Below are 23,581 nucleotides of genomic sequence, written 5' to 3'. Positions count from 1 at the left end.
CATACAATTGCAGCCCCCCCATTCTGACCCCAATCCCTCCCCTCCCGCCCCCGCCCCCCTAAAAGTGTCTGAGACTCTTTTAATTGGAGATGCCGTGGGACACTTAAGGAGAGATATTCAGCAGTACATACATTCAGAGGTGTGTGTGCTCATTTCGAGCTGAGGCATGAAACCAAGGCTAGAGATATGAACTGAGTATCATCAGCATCAAAGAGGAGGTGAAATTTTAAGATGGGATGAGGTCATCCCATGGAGAGAGTTGAATCTTGAGAAGCCTGAATGTGTAAAGGAGAGCAGGAGGAAGCTGATTCCACACAGACAGGACCTCTTTTAGTCTCTTGCCACAGTTCTTAGGCTAAAGGTCAGATATGCCACCACAATCTACAGACCTGTGTGATCCTGGCCTTGCCTCCTTACCAAATTCAGATTCAGCCAGCAGCCTCCCCATTCACACCCCCATATCCTGACTTCACTGTCCTTCAGAGCACTAACTAGTTTATCATTTCTCCTATCTCAGGGCCTTTGTACATGCTGTTCCATCTCTCCAAACAATTCCCAACCCATTGGCCTAACTAACCTTATCCTTTAGATTTCAGTTTAAGTGTAACTTTTCTGAAGTGTTTTCATGCCTCCCCCACCCTAGATTAATTTAGAATTTATAGTTAGAAAAAAAAAGAATTTATAGTTAGTATTTTCAGAATTTCTTGTATACTTTTCTTCCATAGGCTTTGTCACATTTATTCATCCATTCAAGACATATTTAATAGCTGTCTTTCATGAGCCAGGCACAGTTCCAGGTGCTTAGAGTGTTTCAGTGCACAAAATAGGCAAAATCCCTATAGACATACATTCTAACAGTATAAGACTAAATGAATCAGTAAACATAATAAACCCGGGAAAACTAGAATATGGAATAAGTAGGGATAATAAGTTGGGATAGGAGGGTTGCATTTGGGCACAGGGTTGCATTTATCTCTACTTAATAGTTTTAAGTGTTATTATATGTTCACACTCTTGCTCTTTAGCTTGCTCTTTAGCTCCACTGAGTCCAACATTCTGTGGGATTCCAGGCACAAAGGAGAGTTTACTGAATGAGAAGAATGAATCAGTGAGTCAGTGAGAAAATGTGCGAAGGAACAAATAGGCAAACATGAAGGCAGAGACAGGGTATCTTAGAATTGGACCCACGCCATAGAATGGAATGGAAGAATGGCTTTAAAAAGTGCTTTATGCAGGAATAGGCATAAGCATTTGCCATCTAATCGACTCCCCATACCATGGCGCCATGGAGCCTTATGTGTTAGTAGCATTAAGGTTTCTTTTTCGGTAAACTGGTGCCACACCACCATTGCTTGTGGTTTTGGGGGAACTGACTTGAGGAGGGCATTTAGGCTTCTTGGGACTTCATTTCCATTCTAAGAAACAGACCATCAACCTACTCAAGGATGTCCCACCACAGTTTAAAATAAGTGCCTCTTCATTCTCCTAAACTTCCAATCCATTTAACTTTCTCTCTTTGCACCAGTGCTTCCTTCCTTGTGACAAGAAAATAGAGTAGCACTTCACAGGAATACGAAAACACTGCCAACTCAGATTTCCTCCATAGCATCACATTCTACCTGTTTTCCAATTTGTGTTGTATTGATCCAGAAATATGTAATTGCCACCTAAGCTAATAATCAAACTGTTGTAGAGCAACCCCGATACAAAACGGGGTGCCTGACTGGGTCCTCACCCGCGCGCTTAAAAGGACTTATCAATGCTCTACTGCAGGCACACGCGAAAGGTTAATAAAAGGTTTATTTACAAGGGAAGGGGAAATGAGGAAATGTACAGCTCAGGGAGAAAAATGGAGACAAAGTTTTAAATGCGTCCTACCCAATCCGCCGATCAGGAATCCCAAAATGGCGCTCTCAGAGTTGGCCGCCAGCCAGGAGCGGTGAAGCCAGGAGGTGAGCGATCGCGAGCCAGAGAGACCCCAAGGCCCACGTGTTTGGTTTTTATATCCAACCTGGCTGCCCAACTCCACCCTCAGGTCCCAGCCACCCTCCCTTTGGTGGTGATGGGATTTGTCTTTCCCAGTGTCCTGATGGCTTTAGTCTGGAGTGGGGGTGGAGTCCACAAAGCCTGTATGGGATTAACTCAGGACATCATTTCCCCCTAACAAAACTATATAATCCCAGTTGCTCACTCATTCTTTCTCCTCCCATTCAGTTTTTAAGTTATCATACCAATGCCACCACTTTAAAAAAAAAAATCACAAAATTGCTTACTTGAATTAAAAGTGCCTTGTGATTTTTTTTCTGAAAGATGCCAAGTTCTGAGGATACCGTAGCTTAGAAATAAAATGATGGCTGCCCGCAGTGCACACTTGCATGAACATTAAGTGGTTCCCAGGTGAGCTTTTTGGGAATGCAGCCGCTGTAATTGCAGCCCAAATAGCGGGAGGCAGATGTAAGCAGAACTGGCCAAAGGAACTGCATCCCTAGTGTTCTGACAAAGTAGAGATGGAAGGACCTGGATGGGGGTAGGGAAAGAAAACAGATGTGACAAGCCTTGGCCTTTGTTTCTGAGATTAATCCTGGGGTTTTCTTTCCATATCAGACAAGATTAAGTGAAAATTTCCTTCTCTGTTCGATGAGTTTCTACTAGGATTGCTTGCAGTCCCCTCTGGCCCATTTGTCAAACTGTCATCCCAGAATTACACAAAAAGGCAAAGAAACTCACCCATATTCAATATTGGTCCTAAATTTATCTAGTGTCTTTGTTTTATGTTTTCTAGAAAATAAAATCAAAGACTGAGTAACGCTGTAAGAAATACAGCAGATTAAAGACAACATAAAGACCAAAGTTTTAAAATCCTTGGATTTACTCTGGGATGCACAGGTCTATGGCTTCTGGACTCCGAGGCAGAACTGTCTGTTTGCTGTAGCCAGAGTCTTGGGGAGGGAGGGCTAAAAGGAACCCCAGGAAGGGAAGAGTGATCTCTAGAAGGTGTATCCATAGCTAAGGCCCCAGCCACAGGACCACCAAGGCTCAGGAGTGGCCTTAAATTTCTGTGAAGGCTGTGTTGAATTCTTGAAAGAACATGGACTTTGGAGTCACACACACTTGAATTTGAATGCTGACCCTGCATTTACTGGCTTTGTAATCTGGCCTCTTTCAAATTCCTCAGCCTTCCTTTCTGCTTTTGCAGAATAAGCAGAAGATTATGCAGATTAGATAACCTTGTTAATGTAGTGCTTAATAAAAGTATTTGACAGGCACTAGCCCTTGGTCAGTGTTGCTTCCTGTTTCTTTCTAGCTTGGGCAGCAGTGTGACAGGGGCCTAGTCCTTGAAGGGGACTGGATGATTAGCATAATATCAAGCAATAAATCAGACAAATAAATGGTACGTGGGGATTCCAGCTGTGAAGCTGCAGTACAGGGTTTATCAAAGTGGCAGTCAGCAGTCAGGGGCAGTGAACAGAGGGGGATCCCGGCGACTAGCTGGTGTGTCTCGTGTCTGCACTACAGCAGGGTAGAGAGCAGCAATCTGGCGGCCAGTATTAGGGCATCTTGTCCTGAGCCAGCTTCTCAAGGAGACACAGTGGTCAGTACTGAGGCACTGAAGTGGCCTCGGTGCCCAGTCCTGTAGGCGGCAATGGCAAGCCTGAGACCCAGTGCTGGTGATCAGAGCAGCAGGGGCCATAGCCCGGTGCCAGCTGAACCTGGGGTGGGGGGAAGGTGCAAAACACCCACAAAGGGAATAGGAGAGTGCCTTTTATTGTCATCATTGTAACTTCATATCCTAAGTCTCCTCAAGGTCTGCATGTGGCTCTGAAAATAGTTGTGAACAGATAGGCAGGTATTTCATTTGCTAAAAAACAGAAGACTTCACTCCAGTGTTTCAGATGTCTGGCACAACAAAATCCAAACAGCATCTCTATAATGGGCAATTCAGTCCTTGTAATTGCCATGACTTGTTGCACTCTTAATTCATCCTAAATCAACTTTATTTACATTGAAGTAATCTTTCCTCATCTTCACTAAGAATCCTACCAGGACTTGGAATTAGCCCAAATCAGGGTTCATAAACACATCTTAGCCCATTAAAGACTCATCTAGGCAGGTATTCCCAAAGGAATCATGGATCTAGTGGATCTTCAGCTATAGCGTGGGCCCCTCTCACCTCCTTCTAAACATTTCTTCTCTGAAGTTACAGTCTTCTGTATAGTGGGAAGAAATGTTGGACTGAGGCCACAGGTGCAGGAGTGAAAGAATTCACCAGAGACAGAATAGGAAGAGAAAAGGCAGATTTATTGAAATGCACTGCTAAGGGAAGCAGCAGGTGAGATGGGAGTGGTCTGGGTCTGAAGGAGGATTTGAGGCTCTCTTTTATGCGCTGTCTTTGTGTCTTGTTAACATGGGGCACAAGTTTGCACCAGTTACCTGCTGGGATATCTCATCTTAGGTACTGGCCTTTGACCCAGAAATGTGTCCTGGCCTCTGCTTCTGCCTTCCTGGAGCTGGGCTGGTTATTGTGGTCACCGTGGTCGGTCCAGTGGCCTTGTTCCCTCGGCAACCTTATCAATTACCTTGTCTATTCAAACCTGCCTGTTGGGCCAGAAGTGGGAGCTTAGTTTTTAACCTTATTAAATTGTACCCTGACATTCCAGTCAAGCCTTCATTGTTGTGATATGTTTTTTTTTTTTTTTTTTCCTGAGTTGAGTTTTAAAGAATGAAACAGTTCACTGGCAGAGGGGAATAGGAGAGGCGTTTCAGATAGAGAGAGCCACATATCTAAAGACAACAAAGGAAAAAAGCAGCCTGGTGTATTCACAGCATGACAGATAGATAGGGAACGGAACTTCAAGATGCAAGTAAGGAGTGGCCTTCTTTGATCTACTAAGGATCTTGGATTTTACTTTATGAAAAATGAGAAATCATTGAAAGGTTTTCAACTCAAAAAATGATTCTTTTTATATAGAAAGAAAAATAGCAAGGAGACTAAAAGAGAGAAGGAAGCAAAATCTACTGCACATCTACTGTGTCAGGAACTCTGCTTCACTTGGGTTAGTTTATTTAATTTGCATCAGAATCCATTTTACAGATGATGAATCTTAGATTCAGGTATTTCTCAGCGCCTCTGGCATGTAAGTGGTGGATCCATGTGCTTTCTGCCAGGGTTGCCAGCCTCGGGGAGTCAGCATAGCCCCTGGAGCTGAGGGGGTGCATGTGGCGGGGGTCTGTCTGCTCAGTCCTCACTCTGCTGCTGTCCCCTATGCCTGAGGCCCATCTCCACTCAGCACCATGCTGGGCAGCTCTGGTCACGTCCACTGGCTGGTGCACCAGTAGTCAAGAAGAGTTTTCTATTGCTGTCAAACAAATTACCACCAATCAACTACTTGATACATTTTTATTAGCTCATAGAGGGTCAAGTTACCGTCTCTGCTCATGGTCTCAAATGTTGTAATCAAGGTGTCAGTGGGGCTGACTTGGCATCTGCAGGCTCTGAGAATGAATCCACATACCAGCTCATTCATTTGCTGGCAGAATTCACTTCCTATGGTTAGGGCTGAGGTCCCCCTTTTCCTGCCAGCTGTCTCTCAGGATTACTCAGCAACCAGAGGCTGCCCATGGTCCTTGCTGCTGGTCCCCTGCACCTTCAAGTGTGCAACTATGTTGAGTCCTTCTAGTACTTCGAATCTCTGTCCTAGAAACACAGAGAGAGATCTGTGTTTTTTAAAGGAAGCCTGAGAGTAGATCCCATCCACCCAAATAACCTCCTTTCTTAGTGTCAGATACGCTATATAACACAAATAATCACAGTAGTAAGTTCCATCATGTTCCCCTTCCTGAGGCTCAGTAGGGGGCCTACACCAGAAAGTGAGGTTCTTGGGAGACACCTTAGAATCTCGCTTATCACACATACCTTTATTACATTTATGTTCAGAATTTCACATTATTAAAAATAAAAAAATTTCTTCCTTGCAGTAGCCCAGGGTTTTGTTCCTATCTGCTTCCTAACACTTTACCAGAAATCTCCTTAGGGAAGGAGAGCTTAACAGATGTTGCATTTCATAAATATTTTAAAAAACAATTTATTCCACTACTGCATAAGCCCCAAGGCTGCAAACTAGTTCATTCTTTCCTTTCCGTGCACACAGCCTATGGTGTCTTACTGTTCATGGTAGTAAACAAAGAAGTTTCCAGTTATCACTCCCTATACCTACTTGGCCCAAAGCTACTGCCACTTACGCATAGTAAAGCTTTCTCAGAATGCTGTGCCCTTCAGATCCGTGTCCTGATTAATGAAGAATCCAGGTCTTTCATTGATTAAAATACTGCTTTACAAACCTTAATTTAGGAATTTTAAGCTTGTGAAAAAGAGATACATTTCTATTTACAAACATTGTTCAATTTTGGGAGTTTTTTTTAAAAACGATGAAAATACAAAGTAAAAGAGAACTCATTAGCTGGCCCTTGCTCAAGTTGGGTCTTGCATTGGAAGGGGTGATGGTTGGCCAAGTGCAGGTCCCAGGCAGCCCCTGGGAGGTCCAGGACCACCAGCCTGGCTGTGCCTGGTTTGCACCCTCCTTATCCAACATAAAACATTGCCCCTGGTGGAAGACCATGGAGGAAAGTCACTGCTGAGGGAGAGGAGCACTCAGAATTGTGGTTCAGGAGGGGTCAAGCTTGGAAATAGAGATTCATAAAATCTAGAAACCAAGAGAAGGCCTAGCTTCACTGCTGTTCGCTTAGTGGAGGCTACTGGTGCCTTTCCTGAGGAGTTTCTCTTAGGAAGTGGCCTATTAAGCCTTCCCATGACTCTATGGTCCAGTGGGTAGTACCTTGTACTTATGTCAATTGTAGGATGAGGGGTGGAATTAGACTTTTAAGGTGAACATAATGTAATATATACAGACGTTGACTTATAATGATGTATACCTGAAATTTATATAATGTCAAAACTCAATTTTAATTCAATATTTTTCTAAATTTAGGTCAAAGAGGTAAAAAAAAATAAACTTTTGTTTATATCCACAAAATTTAAAGACCTTAAAGGGATTGCAAAATTTATTTATATTATTATTATATAATATATATTATTATAATGATTTGCAGAAATAGTTGAATAATGTTTGCTTGACTGATTTTATGATTAATTTTGAATGCTTATGATTTTATTTTGCATGGATGATAGTTGGGATGCAGATACAAGTCATAGTTTTATTCATAAAAATTAATGAAAATGGGGGTTTTGATTTAAAAAATTTTTATTATAAAGAACTTTGAAGAAAAGGATTGTATTAATAAACTAAAGAATGAGTAAATGGTTTTCAGAGATCAGAAATGGGGAGCCTATTGTTTGTTCAGTAATCACAACATAACAATTACTGGGTACATGGATTTCTGGTTCCAAAGCTGCCTACTCTTCTGATGTTACCCATGAGGAGGCAGGTGAAGAAAAGTTAGTGACTGCCCCAGGATGGCCGTGTTCTCAGTGCTGTCGCAGCAGCAATCACAGGGCCCAGTGGCCACAGTACCCTCTTCCTAGAGTAAAAAACTAGACAGGCACAGCCACAGCAAAGTGAAGATGGGCTCACTGCCTGAAGACAGTCATTTTTGTGCTTTAAAAACTATTTCTCTAACTCTGGGGTTCCTCCAAGGAATGACTTACTTTCCACCAAACCAAGATCATTTAAATCTCTGAAGGAATGTCGCCATCTATTTTCTTTCAGCATCCTCTCCCAAAAAATTTCTAATCGAAATCGGCTGCTATTTATTTTATCAAGATTTTGATTTGAACCTTAATACTGTACCTGGGGTTTCAAGTTTTTGCACTGAGGCTGTGAGAATCAGCTTCCCCGTCTCTGACTGAGACTGCAGTGTAATAAGTAGGGAAATCAGGGCAAGTTTATCTTGGAACAGTCATTTAAACACTATGGAATATCAAAGACAGTATATTTATACAGTCCTAATTTATCTAAGGAATTAACCAAAAACTGACTACCAGGAATTATTAAAGAATTAGCTGCCAAGCTAACCCAGTAGGATTTTAGATGTTACCAATCTTGTCTCCACTAAGAACTGTATTTTGACTAAATCTTTTCATCTTTCATTCAACTAGAGCATTGGTTCTCAACTGAGGGCATTTTTCCCCACCTAGTGGACATTTGGCAATGTATGGAGACAATTTTTAATTTTCATTTGTGGGTGGGCAGGGATGGGGTGCATCTGGCATCTAATAGGCGATGGCCAAAGATGCCGCTAAACATCCTACAGTGCACAGGACACCCCCACAGCACAGAATGAAGATGTGGATAGTGCCCTATTGCAAACTCTATTGGAAAAGTATCCTGAAGTTGTGAGAAAACTTGTATGTAGTAAGAGACAAAAGATGACTATCCTCTTGGGCCATAAAGGAAGAGAGCACCCAAGCTCTCTAGCTCCCAAGAAAGGAAAGTTCTTAGAGTTCAAGTAATGAGTATTATTTTGATTTACAAGTTGAAATACCTCCTCAAGGCCAATGTGCTGTTCATTTCCTAAGAGGCAGTTCCGTTTCTTCTCTCTTACAGGTTTCATGTTCCCAAGATACTACAAAGCTCTCTTTAAGAATACCAGATGGTATAGACTCCTTCTGGCTTCCCCTGCAGTTTTTATAAATATGTGGGAAAGGACTTTGGGGCTCAGCTGCAATGATCCACTTTTCAGCATTAGACTTGGTTTCTCAGGATTCGAATTTGGTTTGCTGCCAAAATGTGGCTCACGAAAGCAATGTTTGACATGGAATAATCCATGAGTCCCTCTGAAGCCTTAAAACAACTAATTAAACAGATTTGTGATACGAAGAGTAGACTACATCACAGCACAAAATCCAAGTTACAGAAATGGAACACCTCAACTTTTTATTGCTCTATTAACAAAAGCTGATATAGAAGGCCCTCATCATTTCTATACTTTCTTATACTTTATTAATAATTTCAGTAGAATTTAAATTGAGTTCAAATCAGATGCTCTTATCTTCTAACAAGTCTCATATTAAGCCTATAATTAAAATGCTCCAGCTTAAGTATTTTCCCAAGGTATTCATTGCTACAAGATTCATACATTGATGAACCAGAGTGTTCAAGGATGATAGCTCGAGCTTTTAAGTACTTCAGAAAGGGAAAAGGGATTTATTATAACTAGTCTAATTGATATAAAGAGGAATGGTGAAAAGTTGCTTTTAATTACTCTGACGTCTCTTGAAATGTCATATTAGCCCTTGGTCTTTTAAGTAACTAACCTCCATCAATATTTGAGTATGTACTCTCCATGGAGAATGTGGCTTGATAAATATTAAAGAGAATTCCTCAAATCAAAGGGAAGCTTTAAGTCATTTATATGCTGAGAGTTCAGAAGTCCTGGCCTGTGTGATGTTGGCTTTTATCTTCTGTGATTGCTTCATTGACTTTAAGAGAGGTGGTCTTATATTATTATTAGCCTTTGCTTTCTTTGTTAACCAACTCAATCTTTCTAGGGTAGTTTTGTTACCTTCAAGGGAATTGAGAGAAGATATCATAGAGAAGGTGGCATTTAATCAGAATATGAGGGATTAGAAGACCCATGTCACAAAACATCACAGCTTTCTCAGACAGAGGAGTATTGTGTCATTCATGCTGTTTGTGTCCCAGAAATGAGACTCACTTTACCAGTTCATTTGTGCCCAAGCTTTCCCCTGCAATTTCCTGAGCAGAAATAAAGATGAGGACACTCTTTGCTACATATTAGAATGGATTCCAGCAGGCCATGTGGAAGGTTTTGTGGAGTATTAGGGTCAGGGGGAAAGGGAGAGAGCAAGAAAATGAGGGACACTAGATTTTTCCTCCTCTATGATGATTTGTTTGTGGTTCTAGTCAAAACTGGGGGGAATTGTGCCCATCCCTGGAGCACCAGGAAAGCTCCCTCTGGAGCAGTAGAACTTGTATAGGTAGAGATGGCTGTCAGAGTCAATGCCCATTATTTACAGAAATCATCTACTTTCATTATTGATATGGTGGAGTTAGGGATGTTTTGAGAATATTTCCATAGGACTTGCATGGAACAAGATCTCATAAAGTGTGGTACCCTGTGGGCTAGATGGGGAGCTTGAAGAAATGACAGCTCATGGGGGAGTGATGCTTCTGCTGATGCTGGTGTATGACTGGTGAGGACTGGTACTTACTGGATGCCAGACACATTGTATATTCATTTTCTAATTTAATTCTTATATTAACCTAATGATAGAGGGTAAATAAATGATAAGTCATTTCATAAAAGAGGTTTAATTAGTTTACTTTTAAAAGAGTTTAGTAAGTTTCAAAGCCGGTGTGGGGTTTGGGCAGAGTCTGTAGTGTTTGTGACTCTACTGTGTGGTACTCTTGTTATTATTGCTGCTAAGACCTAGCTGTCAAAGCCTAGCTCTGGAGCTTCACGACCACAGGAATCCAGTAAGATCCTGTGGTACTAGAGGAATAATCTTCCACCTAGCCCCGATTTATGCAAGTGTGCCCTGCCTGCTGCCTGGTCGGGACGTTGAGTGTAGATGAGGACTTGTCCTCTGGTCTAAGACTGAAGTTGATTACTGACTCCTGGAGTACTGTGTTGAGATGGACTCTTAGGCCACATCTTGGCTTAGTGTGAAGTTAGCATTTGCTCTCAGAGAGGTAGGAGGAGTAAAATACATGCCAGTGTTTCTCCTTCTTTTATTAAGACTCAGGCTACTGGGGAGAGCTAGATAGAGAACCACAGACTCTAGCGTTGCCTCTTCAGAACCAGGCATCCAAAGCGATCCTAGTTATTATTGCATTGGAAAGACAAAAAGGAAAAGAGGATAGACTGGTTAGACTGATGGACTTTAAATGAGGCTCAGTGTAGTGGCTATAATATCAATGTCACCATTTTTTGAGCGCATATATGTGCCAGACACTACTGTAAGCACTTTATTTAAATATGTAATTACTCATTTAATACAAGTCTGATAATCCCTACTTTATTTATTTTTTAAAGAGGCATGTATATTTATTTATTTGTTTGTTTGTTTGCTTGTACATGCACTGGGTACAGTCAGAAGCACGGGAGGGTGAGAGAATTCACCAGAGCCAGAGTGGGGAGCAGAGCAGGCAGAAGGACTGCTGAGGGGCAGAAGGACTGCGAAGTACACTGCTGAGGGGAGCAGCGGGCGGCAGGAGAGGTCTGCGTGCCATGTGGGACCCTCTTCCGATGGCCGGGGAGCAGCCAGGGATCGAACCGGCGCTGCAGAGGCTGCGGGCAGCTTCGCAACCCAGAGCTCAACCGCTGCGCCTCCGGGGAGGCCCTGATAATCCCTACTTTAAAGATGAAAAATGAGGCACAGAGAGATTAAACAACTTGTTCAAAATCAGACAACTAGCAAGAAGTGGCAACGGAATTTCAACAGTCTTACCCATTAACTATTGGCCTCTCAAACTTTAGAAAACCCAGAGATTAATGCTTAAGATGAGACTAAAGAAAAAGTTGAAGTATATCTTAAAGGAAAATTATTAAGTTAATAGTACCCTCCCTTGGACAAAAAGACTGCCAAATCATTAAACTTTGATAAGCTTTGTTTTACATTTCTCTGTGCATTATTTTGAAAAATGTTTGAAAACTATCACATCCCATTGCAGACAGTCCCTACCTTTTAAACAAATACCCAGCTTCATCATAGTTAGTGAGTCTGTATTCACAGAAACATGTGAAGCTTCTAGAGTCTGTGGATTCAGAAACTGAGAACAAGAAGTGGCTTGAGAGGAAGAACTGGCCTCTGGGACAGATGTGCATGTAGTACTTGCTTCATTCCTACAGAAAATGTTTTGTAAGTACAGCCTTGTCAATGGCAGGCAAGAAGTCACAGGGTCGGGCCTCCCCAGTAGCACAGCGGTTGAGTGCTGGGCTGTGAAGCTGCCCACAGCCTCTGCAGCACTGGTTCGATTCCCGGCCGCTGGGTGAGGGTCCCACAAGGCACGCAGACCTCTCCTGTCGCCCGCTGCTCCCCTCAGCAGTGTACTTTGTCAGTCTGCCTGTTCTGCTCTCCGCTCTGTCTCTGGTGAATTCTCTCACCCTCCCACACTTCTGACTGTACCCAGTGCTTGTATAAATAAATAGATAAATCTTAAAAAAAAAAAAAAAAGTCACAGGGTGGAATCCTGCCTGCTGGGAGGATTTCTCTTTATGCTGTGCTTGATGTGGTAGCAGGAGATAAGACAAGAAGGCTTGGGATGCCAGAGGAGTTTGGAGTTTAATGGGAAAACTACATCAAACCACTTATGCTTTAGGAAGAATAGGGGCTGAGTGAGCAAGCAGGGGAGAAGGGTGGAGCAGAGGAGCTGGTGCCATCATTTCTCTGAGAGATGCCAAGGCTGACCTGGGTGCCAGCCATAGGAGAAGAGAGGGGGGGGTTTCTATTTGAAGTCCATAATAGAAACAAAAACTCGCCAACGTGCACTGGTTGATGCAAGGGAAAGAGAGATGCTAGGATGATTCTGAGGCATTAATTCTAAGTTTTGAGAACAATGATGATATCATTAACAATAAAGAGTAAAGGATATCAGGGCCACTGTGTACTGAGAGAAATGTTTGCTCCAAAAGGCCTTCCCCAGTCAGTCCAACTAAAGTAGGTTCCCCTCCTTCATCCTTGAGTTTCTCCTCTAACTGCCTCTGTTGTTTCTTATGTAATGAATCACCGTTCATGGTGGTTTTATTGGAATGTGACCTTGTTTGCGTTCAGTGTGTCACCCCCGCTGAAAGGCCAGTTGTGTGAAGACAGGCCACGTGTGTCCTGTGAAATATTTCACTTTGACAAATTGTTTTGCTGAAACAGTCAAGTTTACTTTAGCTCTTTAATGTGAGAAATAAAAAATGTGTGTCTGCATAAAATATGCAGGAGATGGGAAGTAAAACATTCAGTTGATACTTTAAAATTAAACTAAATTTTGTCACCAAGTAATAAATTCGGCTACATCAACACACTATGCATCAATTAGGCAATCATGTAGCCAGAACATTTACAATTTGATTGCCTAGGATTGTTAAAATCAGTGAAGAGAGTAGTTTAATCATTAGAATATGGATACGTATTCAAAATCAGTGAAACATATTTCTTAAAAGGTGGCTGTAACGCCATCGTGGTTTCTTTTCTTCTACATCCAGCCCCTTAAGCACCTCCCTCTGGTCTGCTTAGTGTTTGTTCCTCATCACCAGCCTTCCTTTTTAAAATTCAGACTCTTACTGGCATTCCCAGTAAATGGATTGGTGAAAAAGCATTGGAATATGGATCAGAAACCCCACTTCTGACCTCAGTCATCATCAGAATTATCTTTTTGAGAAGGTTGAGAAGGCACCACTCCCTATTTTGGGGGAGCTGTCAGTTACCCTATAAATCTACACTTCCTCCTCCCAGTGCCTGGTATTCTACAAGAGACTTTCATCTTTCATTCCTTTAATATAGACTTTTATCACCTGAATTTGCATGGGTCTCCTATTCTGTATTGTAGGACAAGAGAACTCTTCACATATGGTTTGATGGGAGTACATGGAAAGGGTGAAGAAAGTTGAGGAATTGTTTGTTTGGTTTTTTTTTTTTTTTTTAAGATTTATTTATACAAGCACTGGGTACAGTCAGAAGCGCGGAAGGGTGAGAGAATTCACCAGAGCCAGAGTGGGAAACAGAACAGGCAGACTGACAAAGTACACTGCTGAGGGGAGCAGCGGGCATGGCAGGAGAGGTCTGTCACACCATGTGGGACCCTCGCCGGTAGCCGGGGATCAAACCGGCGCTGCAGAGGTGGTGGGCAGCTTTGCAACCCAGCACTCAACCACTGCACCACCAGGGGAGGCCCAAAAGTTGAGCAACTGAATGTCATTCTCCTCCCATGGGAGCTTGGTCTATTCTGCTGTAATGAATATGTTGTAACATTAGCTGAAGCAATTTTTATTATTATGTTTATACAGGTATGTGCTCTCAGGAGATAGAGCAGTCCTGGGACAGGCTGCCTGGGATCTGCTGTAGCTGCAATGCAAGAATGTAGGGCAGAGAAAAAGTGTAATAACTGTATGGGGAAAGAACACCAGGAGTAACAGATTTTTTTAATGTAATTAACTAATTAATTAATTTTACTGAGGTAATATTGGAGAAGCTTGCATAAATCATTGGTTGTAGCTTATATAAATCATTTAATCTTGGTTGTAGCTTGTATGAATCATTTAGTCCTTGTTTTAGCTGAATAATATTCCACTGTATGGATGTACTGCATTTGCTTATCCATTTATCAGGTTAGTGGACATTTGGGTTGTTCCCGTTTTTTGACTATAATACCCACTGGGTATCACCAGTACAGTGCACCCACCGCCAACTCACCCATACTCCACTTCCACAGACCATTGTGCTTCTTCCCTCTTTGTCCTCTCCCCTCCCACACCCTTTCCCCTTGGTGTTTCTGTAGGCAACTATCAAGGGTTAGTTTTTTAGCTTGCCTTTTTTTTTAACTTTTATTTTATTTTATGTATTTTTTACATCGTTTTTCATTTTTGCACAATGTATGCATTTTCATCTTGGTTATAGTCCCCATACAATTCCCACCCCCCTTGTTTTGTTTTGATCCTACTCCCTTCCCCCTCCCAGCCCCCTGGAGTGTGTCTCTGGTTTATAGTTGCTTGTTGATTTTGACTTTTACTTGTCTTTTATCTGGGCTGCGAAGCTGCCCGCAGCCTCTGCAGTGCTGGCTCAATCCCCGGCCACCGGCGAGGGTCCCATATGGCGCGCAGACCTCTCCTGCCACACCTGCCGCTCCCCTCAGCAGTGTACTTCATCAGTCTGCCTGTTCTGTTCCCCACTGTGTCTCTGGTGAATTTGCTCACCCTCCTGCACTTCTGACTGTACCCCATGCTCGTATAAATAAACAAATAAATAAATAAATAAATAGATAAATAGATAAATAAATAAATAAATCTTTAAAAAAAAAACATACCATACACTCAACACAATTCTAAATAAATGTTTTCTTGTACTAACTCTTGCATAAACTTAAAAAAAATTCACTAGCATTGATTCTTTTAATTCTTATATGTCTATGAAGTTGATTGTCATTATCCCACTAACAAGTGAAGAACTGAGGTTCAGAGATAGGTGGGAAGTGAAAGAGGTGGTATCCACACCTGGCCTTCTTTTCCCAAGTCTGTATCATTTACCATCTTGCTGATGTTTACTCTGTGGGCCACATGGAAGATGGATAAAGTGCCTGAGTCATTTAGGCCGAAGTACATTCAGGTTGACTGGGAATGAAATGACTGAATTAGATACATGAAACACTTCCACTGCCTGAATTCTCCAGAACATTTTTCTGGCTCATGTAGGCACAGCTTGTTTATTCCCAGCTGTTTTCTTCCTTTTTTCAAGCACTGGTTTCATGTTGTCTGCATTGTTGTGTGGTACCAGAGCATTTATAGAATTCAGCAGTCATTTCCAAATTCAGAGTACTTTTCATTTATTGAACAATGTGTCTTTAATTGCTGGCCAAGTTAAATTGTTTTCAAAAGTAGTACTACTTACTGCCAGCTATGCCCCACAATAATGGACAAAAATAGTTTATTTTATTTTGTATTTTATTTCTTGGTAATTCAAGACCTCTTTCTCAGAGAGGGGACTGTATAGCTTCCATGACACTTAGTGCTTCAAACAGATGAGTTAATTTTCAGTCTGGAAAGCAGCCAAATTTCTAAATTGACATGTTCACTGAATAATAAATTTAATGTAAGAGAACGATGCCAGGCACAAGAGGCACAAGAGGATTTGATAAAAGGGCATTTGAATTCTACAAATGATATAAAATATTTCCCTTCTTAAGAAACTTTAATACATTGTTAAATCAAAGACTGTGAAAGATCTTGGGCTTGATTCAGCCTCTACTATACATTTCAGTGAATAGATTATTCCGACACTATGACAGCAGTAGGCTAAACATTAGTTCCACGTGAACTATTTCCAGTGGCTGAGTACCCCCAGCCCCCACGTGAAATATCCTACAAACCTCCAGCAAGTCTCTGAGTTCTGGCCTGCTTGGACTGCTGAACCCTCTCTGTAATTCAGAATCTGGGACTCACTGCTTGACAGGTGTCCGATGTCTCCATCCTAACTAGGTTTGGATCAGACATGCACTTGATTTTTTTCTCTGACATTCAGGACACAACACAGATGCTTTCAGTAGAGTTTCAGTGCTTTCATTCTGTTTGCATAGATCAAATGCATCCTCTTAGCACTCTAGAACTGTTTAAAACCTTGCAAGGCACCTTCAAACAACTATAGGGTGTAGATCCTGTATTAGGAAATAGCACGTTCTTTATTTTTCCTTCCCAAATACACTTTCTTTTTTTTTAAGATTTGTTTATTTATGCATAAAAAACTAGGGTACAGGACAAAGGTGTGGGGGGTGAGAGGAGTCACCAGAGACAGTGGGAAACAGAGCAGGCAGATCTACTGAAATACACTGCTGAGGGGAGCAGCAGATTCAAGTCAGAGAGGTCTGCACCATGTGGGTCACCTCCCTGGCCAGGGATCAAACTCATACTGCAGTGGCTGTGGATAGCTTCATAGTGCTGTGTCTATTTCTTTGCACCACCAGGGTGGCCCCCCAAATACACTTTCTTTAGAAACAAAACAAATCTCAATTTTAAAAAACTTTCAGGAAAAAAGTTTTCAGAGAAAAAAAAGCTGCAGTCTCTTACTCTAATTGGTTGAGTGGAACTCCCAAATGGTTTAAACACTAGAGTCATGTTAATAATGTTACCATCTTTATGCAGACCCTATCTAAAATAGAATGTGTGCCTAACCTTTGAAAGTGAAAATATTAACTTTTCACTAAAATTCTATATACTTTTTCTACCTGTTACTATCCATAGTAAATGGTCACATTCCTAACTGGATTATTTTTCTTCCAAATAAGCAGTAACCTCAGTACATTCAGATTAAATTAATTTAGTAGATAAAGCCTCACAGATGTACTCAGAGGTGTGTTTATAAAATTTATCCTTTGACAGGGAATAGATGGTGGTGCCATTGCCTTTAAGAGATTACAAATGTATATACCACAGTAAGTTTAGGGAAATCTAGAAGGAAAATTTGGGTCACAACAACTTTGTGCATTTGAGTCTGACACACATGCCAGTGTGTGACCGTCGCAGAGCCACAGCCTCAGAGAAGCAGGGCAGTAGGTATAAATAAGCTTTCCTGTACTACACTGAATAGTAAATTGAAATTATCCACAAGTGTCATCTGCCTTTGCGATAAACTAGATTCTCATTCAGGGCCCTTTCAGTTTGGTGAGGCCTTAGCTTTTCAGACAAAAAAAGGTTCATGAATTTCAAAGGGATTCTGAAGGTGAAATGAATGTGGTTTCAGGGAGCTCTGAATAAGCTTCCTGGACTACTGATGTGCCTGTGAATATTCATATTCTCACCTTCCCTGGGTGACTCATACTATTTTTCAAAAAAGTATTGCTCATTTTCTGGGAGTTTTGTAAAAAATGTTTATCACATAAATACAGGTTACACGCCCACATAAATAACTTGTGTGTGTAGGTGCACAAGTGTCAGCTTGTCAGGAGTGACCTGCTCTTGTCTTTTGTGGAGCCCCTCACATAGACTTGAGGGACAGATTTCTATATGGTGATTGAGGGGCTCTTTTCTTTCTCTGGTCCCAGAGGAAGACTTTTCAAGGCTATTCACTGAGAGTCAGGTCAAGTCCTAAAGCAGATGACGTTGGGATTGGTTAGCAAACTGCAAGTGGCGTGCAGGGGTCCATCCATTTTTCATAAGTTGTAATTAACACACTATCTGCCTCCCACAGGTTCAACCTTTGGGAATGAAGACCAGCCGTCTCTGAAGGCAGCTCTGCCTTCCAAAGATACACCTAAGGTTTCCAACCGGGTGGCCCCTCCAGCATCCTCCAGCACAACAGCACCCCGCAGGAGTTTGCTTCCAGCTCCAAAGTCCATGTCCACACCTGCTGGTAAGACTTCCTGACTTGGAGAACCTCCAAAATGCAGTGCCTTCTCTACATTAAAATGTCTTTTGAAAGTCCCTGAGTACATCAGTTATTTAGATAGGATAATAGATGAGTTTCAAATAACATTTAAAATTAATAATGGGCCTCCCCTGGTGGCGCAGGCAGTTGAATGCCGCGCTGTGAAGCTGTCTGCAGTCTCTGCAGCGCCAGTTCAATCCCGGCCAGCAGGCGAGGGTCCCACATGGTGCACAGGCCTCTCCTGTCTCATCTGCTGCTCCCCTCAGCAGTGTATTTCATCAGTCTGCCTGTTCTGTTCCCCGCTCTGTCTCTGGTGAATTCTCTCACCCTCCCGCACATCTGGCCTGTACTCCAGTTTGTATAAATAAATAAATCTTTAAAAATAAATAAAATTAATAATAAAATCACTATTTTCAAGGCATGTTTATATAGCCATATGTTTATATTCTCACAACTGCTTCTCACTCCCTTCACTTGAATTACCAGTTTCAATTGCAAAAAAAAAAATCAAGCTATTCTAGGCAGATTGGCATTTGACTCAGAGAAGCATGTGCTGAGGAAATCATCGGAAGGACTTTAGGAACAAGCTCCCGGCTGCATCTCCAGCAATGAGCCCAGAACCCCAGAGGAAACTGCTTCTTCAGCAACAACTGGGAGTCTTTTCCTGCTGCTAGCTCTAGGCTCACACCACCGAAGCTGGAGTCTCGGTATCAGCAGCTACTGTAGAAGGGCTGGCTGCAGAGCCAACCGTGCCACCTCAATCCAGGCCAGGAAAACAGATACCCTGAGCCTGTACACCCATGAAACTAGTAATGGATTCAGGGAACTCAGCTATGCCCACGCAGCCCACTTGTGGGCCTGTCCTACTTTCTCCTCCCATAGCTCATAAAATGGCATCTGTTTGTCTGCAGCAATGTCCAAGCATGCAACTCTTAGCCCTCTACCCCCTGCACTATAAGAAGGTATACTAAGAAGGAGGGAGAATGGATGTTGAACTCTTATCCACAGTGGATGGCTCACCCATATTCATTCTTCCATATATTTCATCTATGCTCATATAATCATATGCCAACATATATACACATGCACACATACGGGCTTATGCGAGTTACTAAGAATGAGACTGCATCATACATTCTACATGTGGCTTTCCTTAATCAGAGTCTATCATAGAAATACCTTCCAATCAGTGACATGAGTATGGCTGCCTGGTGTGGAAATAACAGGCATTACTCACCACCACCCCACCACCACCCCCACTGATGGACATTCACTTTGTAACTATTGATAGTATTTGCACTACAAACAATGCTGTGATCAGTAGTCTTGAGTGAGTAGCCTACTTTCCTGTGGGATTGATTCCCAGCAGGGGGATTGCTGTGGTTGACACATTAATAGATATCCTGGGTTACTTCCTAACAAGGTCACATGGTTCACATTTTCGCCCACATCCCTACTAGAAATAGGTATTGCTCCTTTTCAGAATTTTTGTCCATTTGATGAAATAAAATGCTATCTCCAAATTATTTTAATTTGCATTTCCCTAGTCACTAGACTGACTGGTACCCTTTGCTCTATGATGCGAGTGCACTTTGTAATCCCCTTTGGTTAAGACTTAAATTACTTGTTTAGTTTTGTTCTTCCATAGTGGAAGCAAGGAAAGCTCCTGGGGGCAGTGGCTGTGTTAGTTTTATTTAACACAGTCTCCCTGTTGCCCTGCCACATTAGCTGACTCCCAGTGGATACCTGACATCTATTCGTTAGTGAATGGACAAATGATTAAATGACATCACATGACACTTTAAACTTTTGGTTAAGCGTTATTAGCAATTTGGTCTTGCTTTAATTAGAAAATGAGGGTCTCCATGGTGGCACAAAGGATTAAGACGTAATCTATGAAGCTATCTGTAGCCACTGCAGCACTAGCTTGATCCCCAGCCAGGGAGCCTACCCACATGTGCAGCAGACCTCTCCTGACTCGCCCGCTGCTCCCCTCAGCAGTGTATTTCACTCAATCTGCCTGTTCTGTTCCCCACTCTGTCTCTGGTGAATCCTCTCACCCCCCACACCTCTGGCCTTTACCCCAGTTCTTGTATGCATAAATAAATAAATCTTTTCTAAATAAATAAATAAATAAATAAATGAATAAATAGAAAATGACTAGACAAGCTTACAGTGAGTTAAAATACAGCTGCTGAATCAACCGTATTGATCAGTGTTTCTCAAACTTTAGTGCATCACAACCACCTATACGTCTTATTAAAACACAGCCTACACAGACTACTCAGCCTCATCTCCTCAGTATCTCATTTACTAGGTCTCTGAGGCCTGAGAACATGCATTTGTAAGTGCTGCTGCTGCTGCTGCTGCTGCTGCTAGTCCAGGGAACACACTTTGTGAACCGTTATATAAAAGTGGGCTCAGAATTTGAACAGACAGTTCTTAGAAAAAGAAATTAAAATGGTACTTAGCCAGATAAAAATATAGCCAATTTCATTCATAGTAAGTAAAATGTAAAAATTGTAAAGGCAAAAAATTGAAAATGGTGAAGAGGCATTTTCATCATTCCTGGTGGGAATATAAAATAATACACCTATGAAGGTGATATCTAATAAATCTAATATCTAATAAATTGCAAATCTAGAAATTCTTGACAAAGGCAGACTCGCAAAAATACACAGGATGAGTTTTTCATTACAGCACTCTTTGAAATAGAAAAATACTGAAAGTAACTGAGATGTTCGCTCATGGGAGACTAGCTGAATGAATTGGGATGCACCAACAGGAAGATGTACCTTACAGCTGCTAGGAGAATGGGGAAATCTCTCTACACTGCTGGAAAGTGAGTTCCAGGAGATATCATTAAGTGATAAAGACAAGACAAAGAAAAGCATCTATAGTAGGTTACCTTTAATATAAACATTCAGGAAATTATCTGTATAATGAAATCTGTGTCTGCTTATATTAAGAAAAATGACAAAACTACATGGTGATGAATGGAAACGAGACTAGCATGATATAGTGTATACAAATATCAAAATATAACAGCTATACCTGAAACTTATATAATGTTATAAACCGATGTTACATCAATGAAAATTTACTGTGAAATAGAAAAAAAAGAAATTTTTTGACTTTTTAAAAAATTATTGTCTCTTGGGGGAAAAGAAGTAATAGAATGAAGGGACTAGGAATAAAAGATAGACACTGAATGTACCTTGTCCTGAAGATTTGACTTTGAAATTCCATAAATATTTTACACAATTGTAAATTGATTAGTACTAAATTTTAAGAGGTGCTATCTAAAAATCATAAATCAAAGTAATTGTGTGACCTGTTGGTGGCATGAACACACAGAGAACTATTCCAAGTGACTATAAAACCAGTGGTTTCATTGTAGCCCCCTGATCGTGTGCACTGTTTGTTCAAACAGAATTGCAAAAAAATCTTAAACTGCTTTCAGTAGTTATATTATTGGTGGTAGTATTGGAGTTACAATTTTCAAACGACAGTTTTTCTGAATACATGGATTAGGGTATAAATGGGATGTGGATATTATGGGATAAAGTCTGAACTCATCTGAAATTGTTCTTTAAAATTACTCATTCTGCCCAGTTATAAAGGATGATTAAACCTGAGGGCCCAGACTGTGATCCTAAATGCATTTCCCATTAAAGGGAGACAGGAGTCCTTGAAGGAATAGCCAGTTGAGGGCAGGAAGCATAGATCCCAGAACCTCTTGCCATACCAGAAAGCCAAGAAGAATCCAAATATCAAAGACCTCTAAGGCTGTATCAAAAAAAGTAAGAGTCAAATTAAATACACTCTAACTGGTTTGAAAAAAGGAATAGAAAGAAAAACAAATTAGTCTGGATATTAATGATGCATAGCTGCTCAGTGGATCATCAAAATACATGTGTCTCCATGAGAGTGTAATGATGCAAAAAATAAAAGCCAGTTACTTTGGAGTGTGTTAGGAAACTACACTATTTGAAGTATGTTGAAAATGAAAGAACAACATATTTTAGCTACTTCTTTTATTCTATACCTCAAAATAACCAAATAGATGATAAGGGGAAGTTTCTCTTCACGTACACCTTAGCTAATAAATAAGATAAAGTAGCACATCATCTTTTCACAGCTTCTAATGAGTCAGTGGATGAAGCCAATGATCATCAATTGAAAGAGACAACTAGACATTATAAACTATATTGATGGAAATATATGTAACATTATCTGTGAATTAGTCTTGGGGGAAATGAATCTGGTATAGTCTCTAGATTTTGCTACTAATTTCTTAGCAATACAGGGTACAGTGAAGCATATTAAATAAGCACCAGGGAAATAGAGTCAGCAAACCCAGACTCTGGGAAACTGTATTTGACAAACCTGATTTACTCAACAGTGCAACAGCAAAAATCCCAAATACCCAAATAGCAAGCAAACAATAAACAAACAACAAAAAAAATTGGGAGGTACGAAGCAGATTAAGAGGGAGCTGATTAATTATTTATAAAACTTAGACATGTTGACCAATTACAAAGTATGGATCTTATTTGAGATCCTACTGTGGAAACAAAAAAAAATTTTACAAGATAACTAAGGGAATATGAACACTGACTACTAGATGAGTTTGGGAGTTATTGTTAACATTTTGAGTGTTACGGTAATATTTGTGTTTTTTTTTATAGTCATAAAATTAACACGTGAACAGTCTGCTATCTAGGGTTTGCTTCAGAATAACGCAGGATATAGTGAACAGATTCAGTGTCCTATAGAAGATAAAGCATTAGCTAAAAGTTACTGGTTGAAGTGGGGCAGTGGGTATCCTCTCAACTTTAGTGTAGAGGGGAGGGAGCACAAGATTATGTGGGTGGGCTATGGGTGACTTGGGGTGCACTATGGTGGTGATACCTGGTGGGGAGGGTCCTATGTTTCCAAACTACCGACATTAATGTAAAAATTGTTGGTCTCAAAAAAATTGTTACATAATAACATATAAAAATTTATAGAGTTGCTGTTTTAGAAGAGCTAGTCCGGGTTAAATTGGAATAAGGTATTTCTGGTGTGAGGAAAGAGGATAAGCAGCAACTATGTTTAAAACCCAAAAATTCCATTAATTTCCCAAGTATTTCAGTTCCATAGGGGATTTTTGAAAACCATGTGATCTTGACAACAAGAATTGTCTCCCACCTTGTATTGTTTTGTAAAACACTAATATACAGGATCGAATTTTGTTTTCACAAAATCCCTGAGTGGGATGCAGGGAAGGTATTACTTTATAGATGTTATGAAATGGCTCAGGGTAAAATGGCTTGTCCAATATCGTGAAGTGGCATCAAGAAATAATCATATCTTTTGTGTGTTTGCAGAGCATTTTCCATAATGTTATAAATACCCAACTCGGGGGTGGATCAGAATTCAACCTGTGGGCAGCACTGTGTCAATTACTGCCAGATTTCATGGGGTAAGCTGGGGATGGTGGTAGACAGAATGGATCCCAGGGTTTCTCTCTTGCCTTACGTGGAACCTCCTCGAAAT

The 23,581-nt window shown here is 41.1% G+C and overlaps 1 protein-coding gene across 3 annotated transcripts in view; it reads left to right on the top strand.

Annotated features, from left to right (window-relative positions):
- MTUS2 (microtubule associated scaffold protein 2) overlaps positions 1-23,581 on the top strand; it is a gene marked incomplete at both ends in the record, with an annotated part of 339,837 nt that overhangs the window by 169,630 nt on the left and 146,626 nt on the right. For all 3 annotated transcript variants that reach the window (XM_084235099.1, XM_084235098.1, XM_084235097.1), the window contains one exon: positions 17,864-18,025. In XM_084235099.1, the coding sequence (XP_084091225.1) occupies positions 17,864-18,025 (162 nt within the window). The remainder of the gene's footprint in view (positions 1-17,863; positions 18,026-23,581) is intronic.

This window comes from Talpa europaea (genome assembly GCF_964194135.1).
Source record: "Talpa europaea genome assembly, chromosome: 6".
NCBI classification, from domain to species: domain Eukaryota; kingdom Metazoa; phylum Chordata; class Mammalia; order Eulipotyphla; family Talpidae; genus Talpa; species Talpa europaea.
Note: the sequence above shows the minus strand (reverse complement) of the source record. Positions and strands in the feature narration are given on the sequence as shown.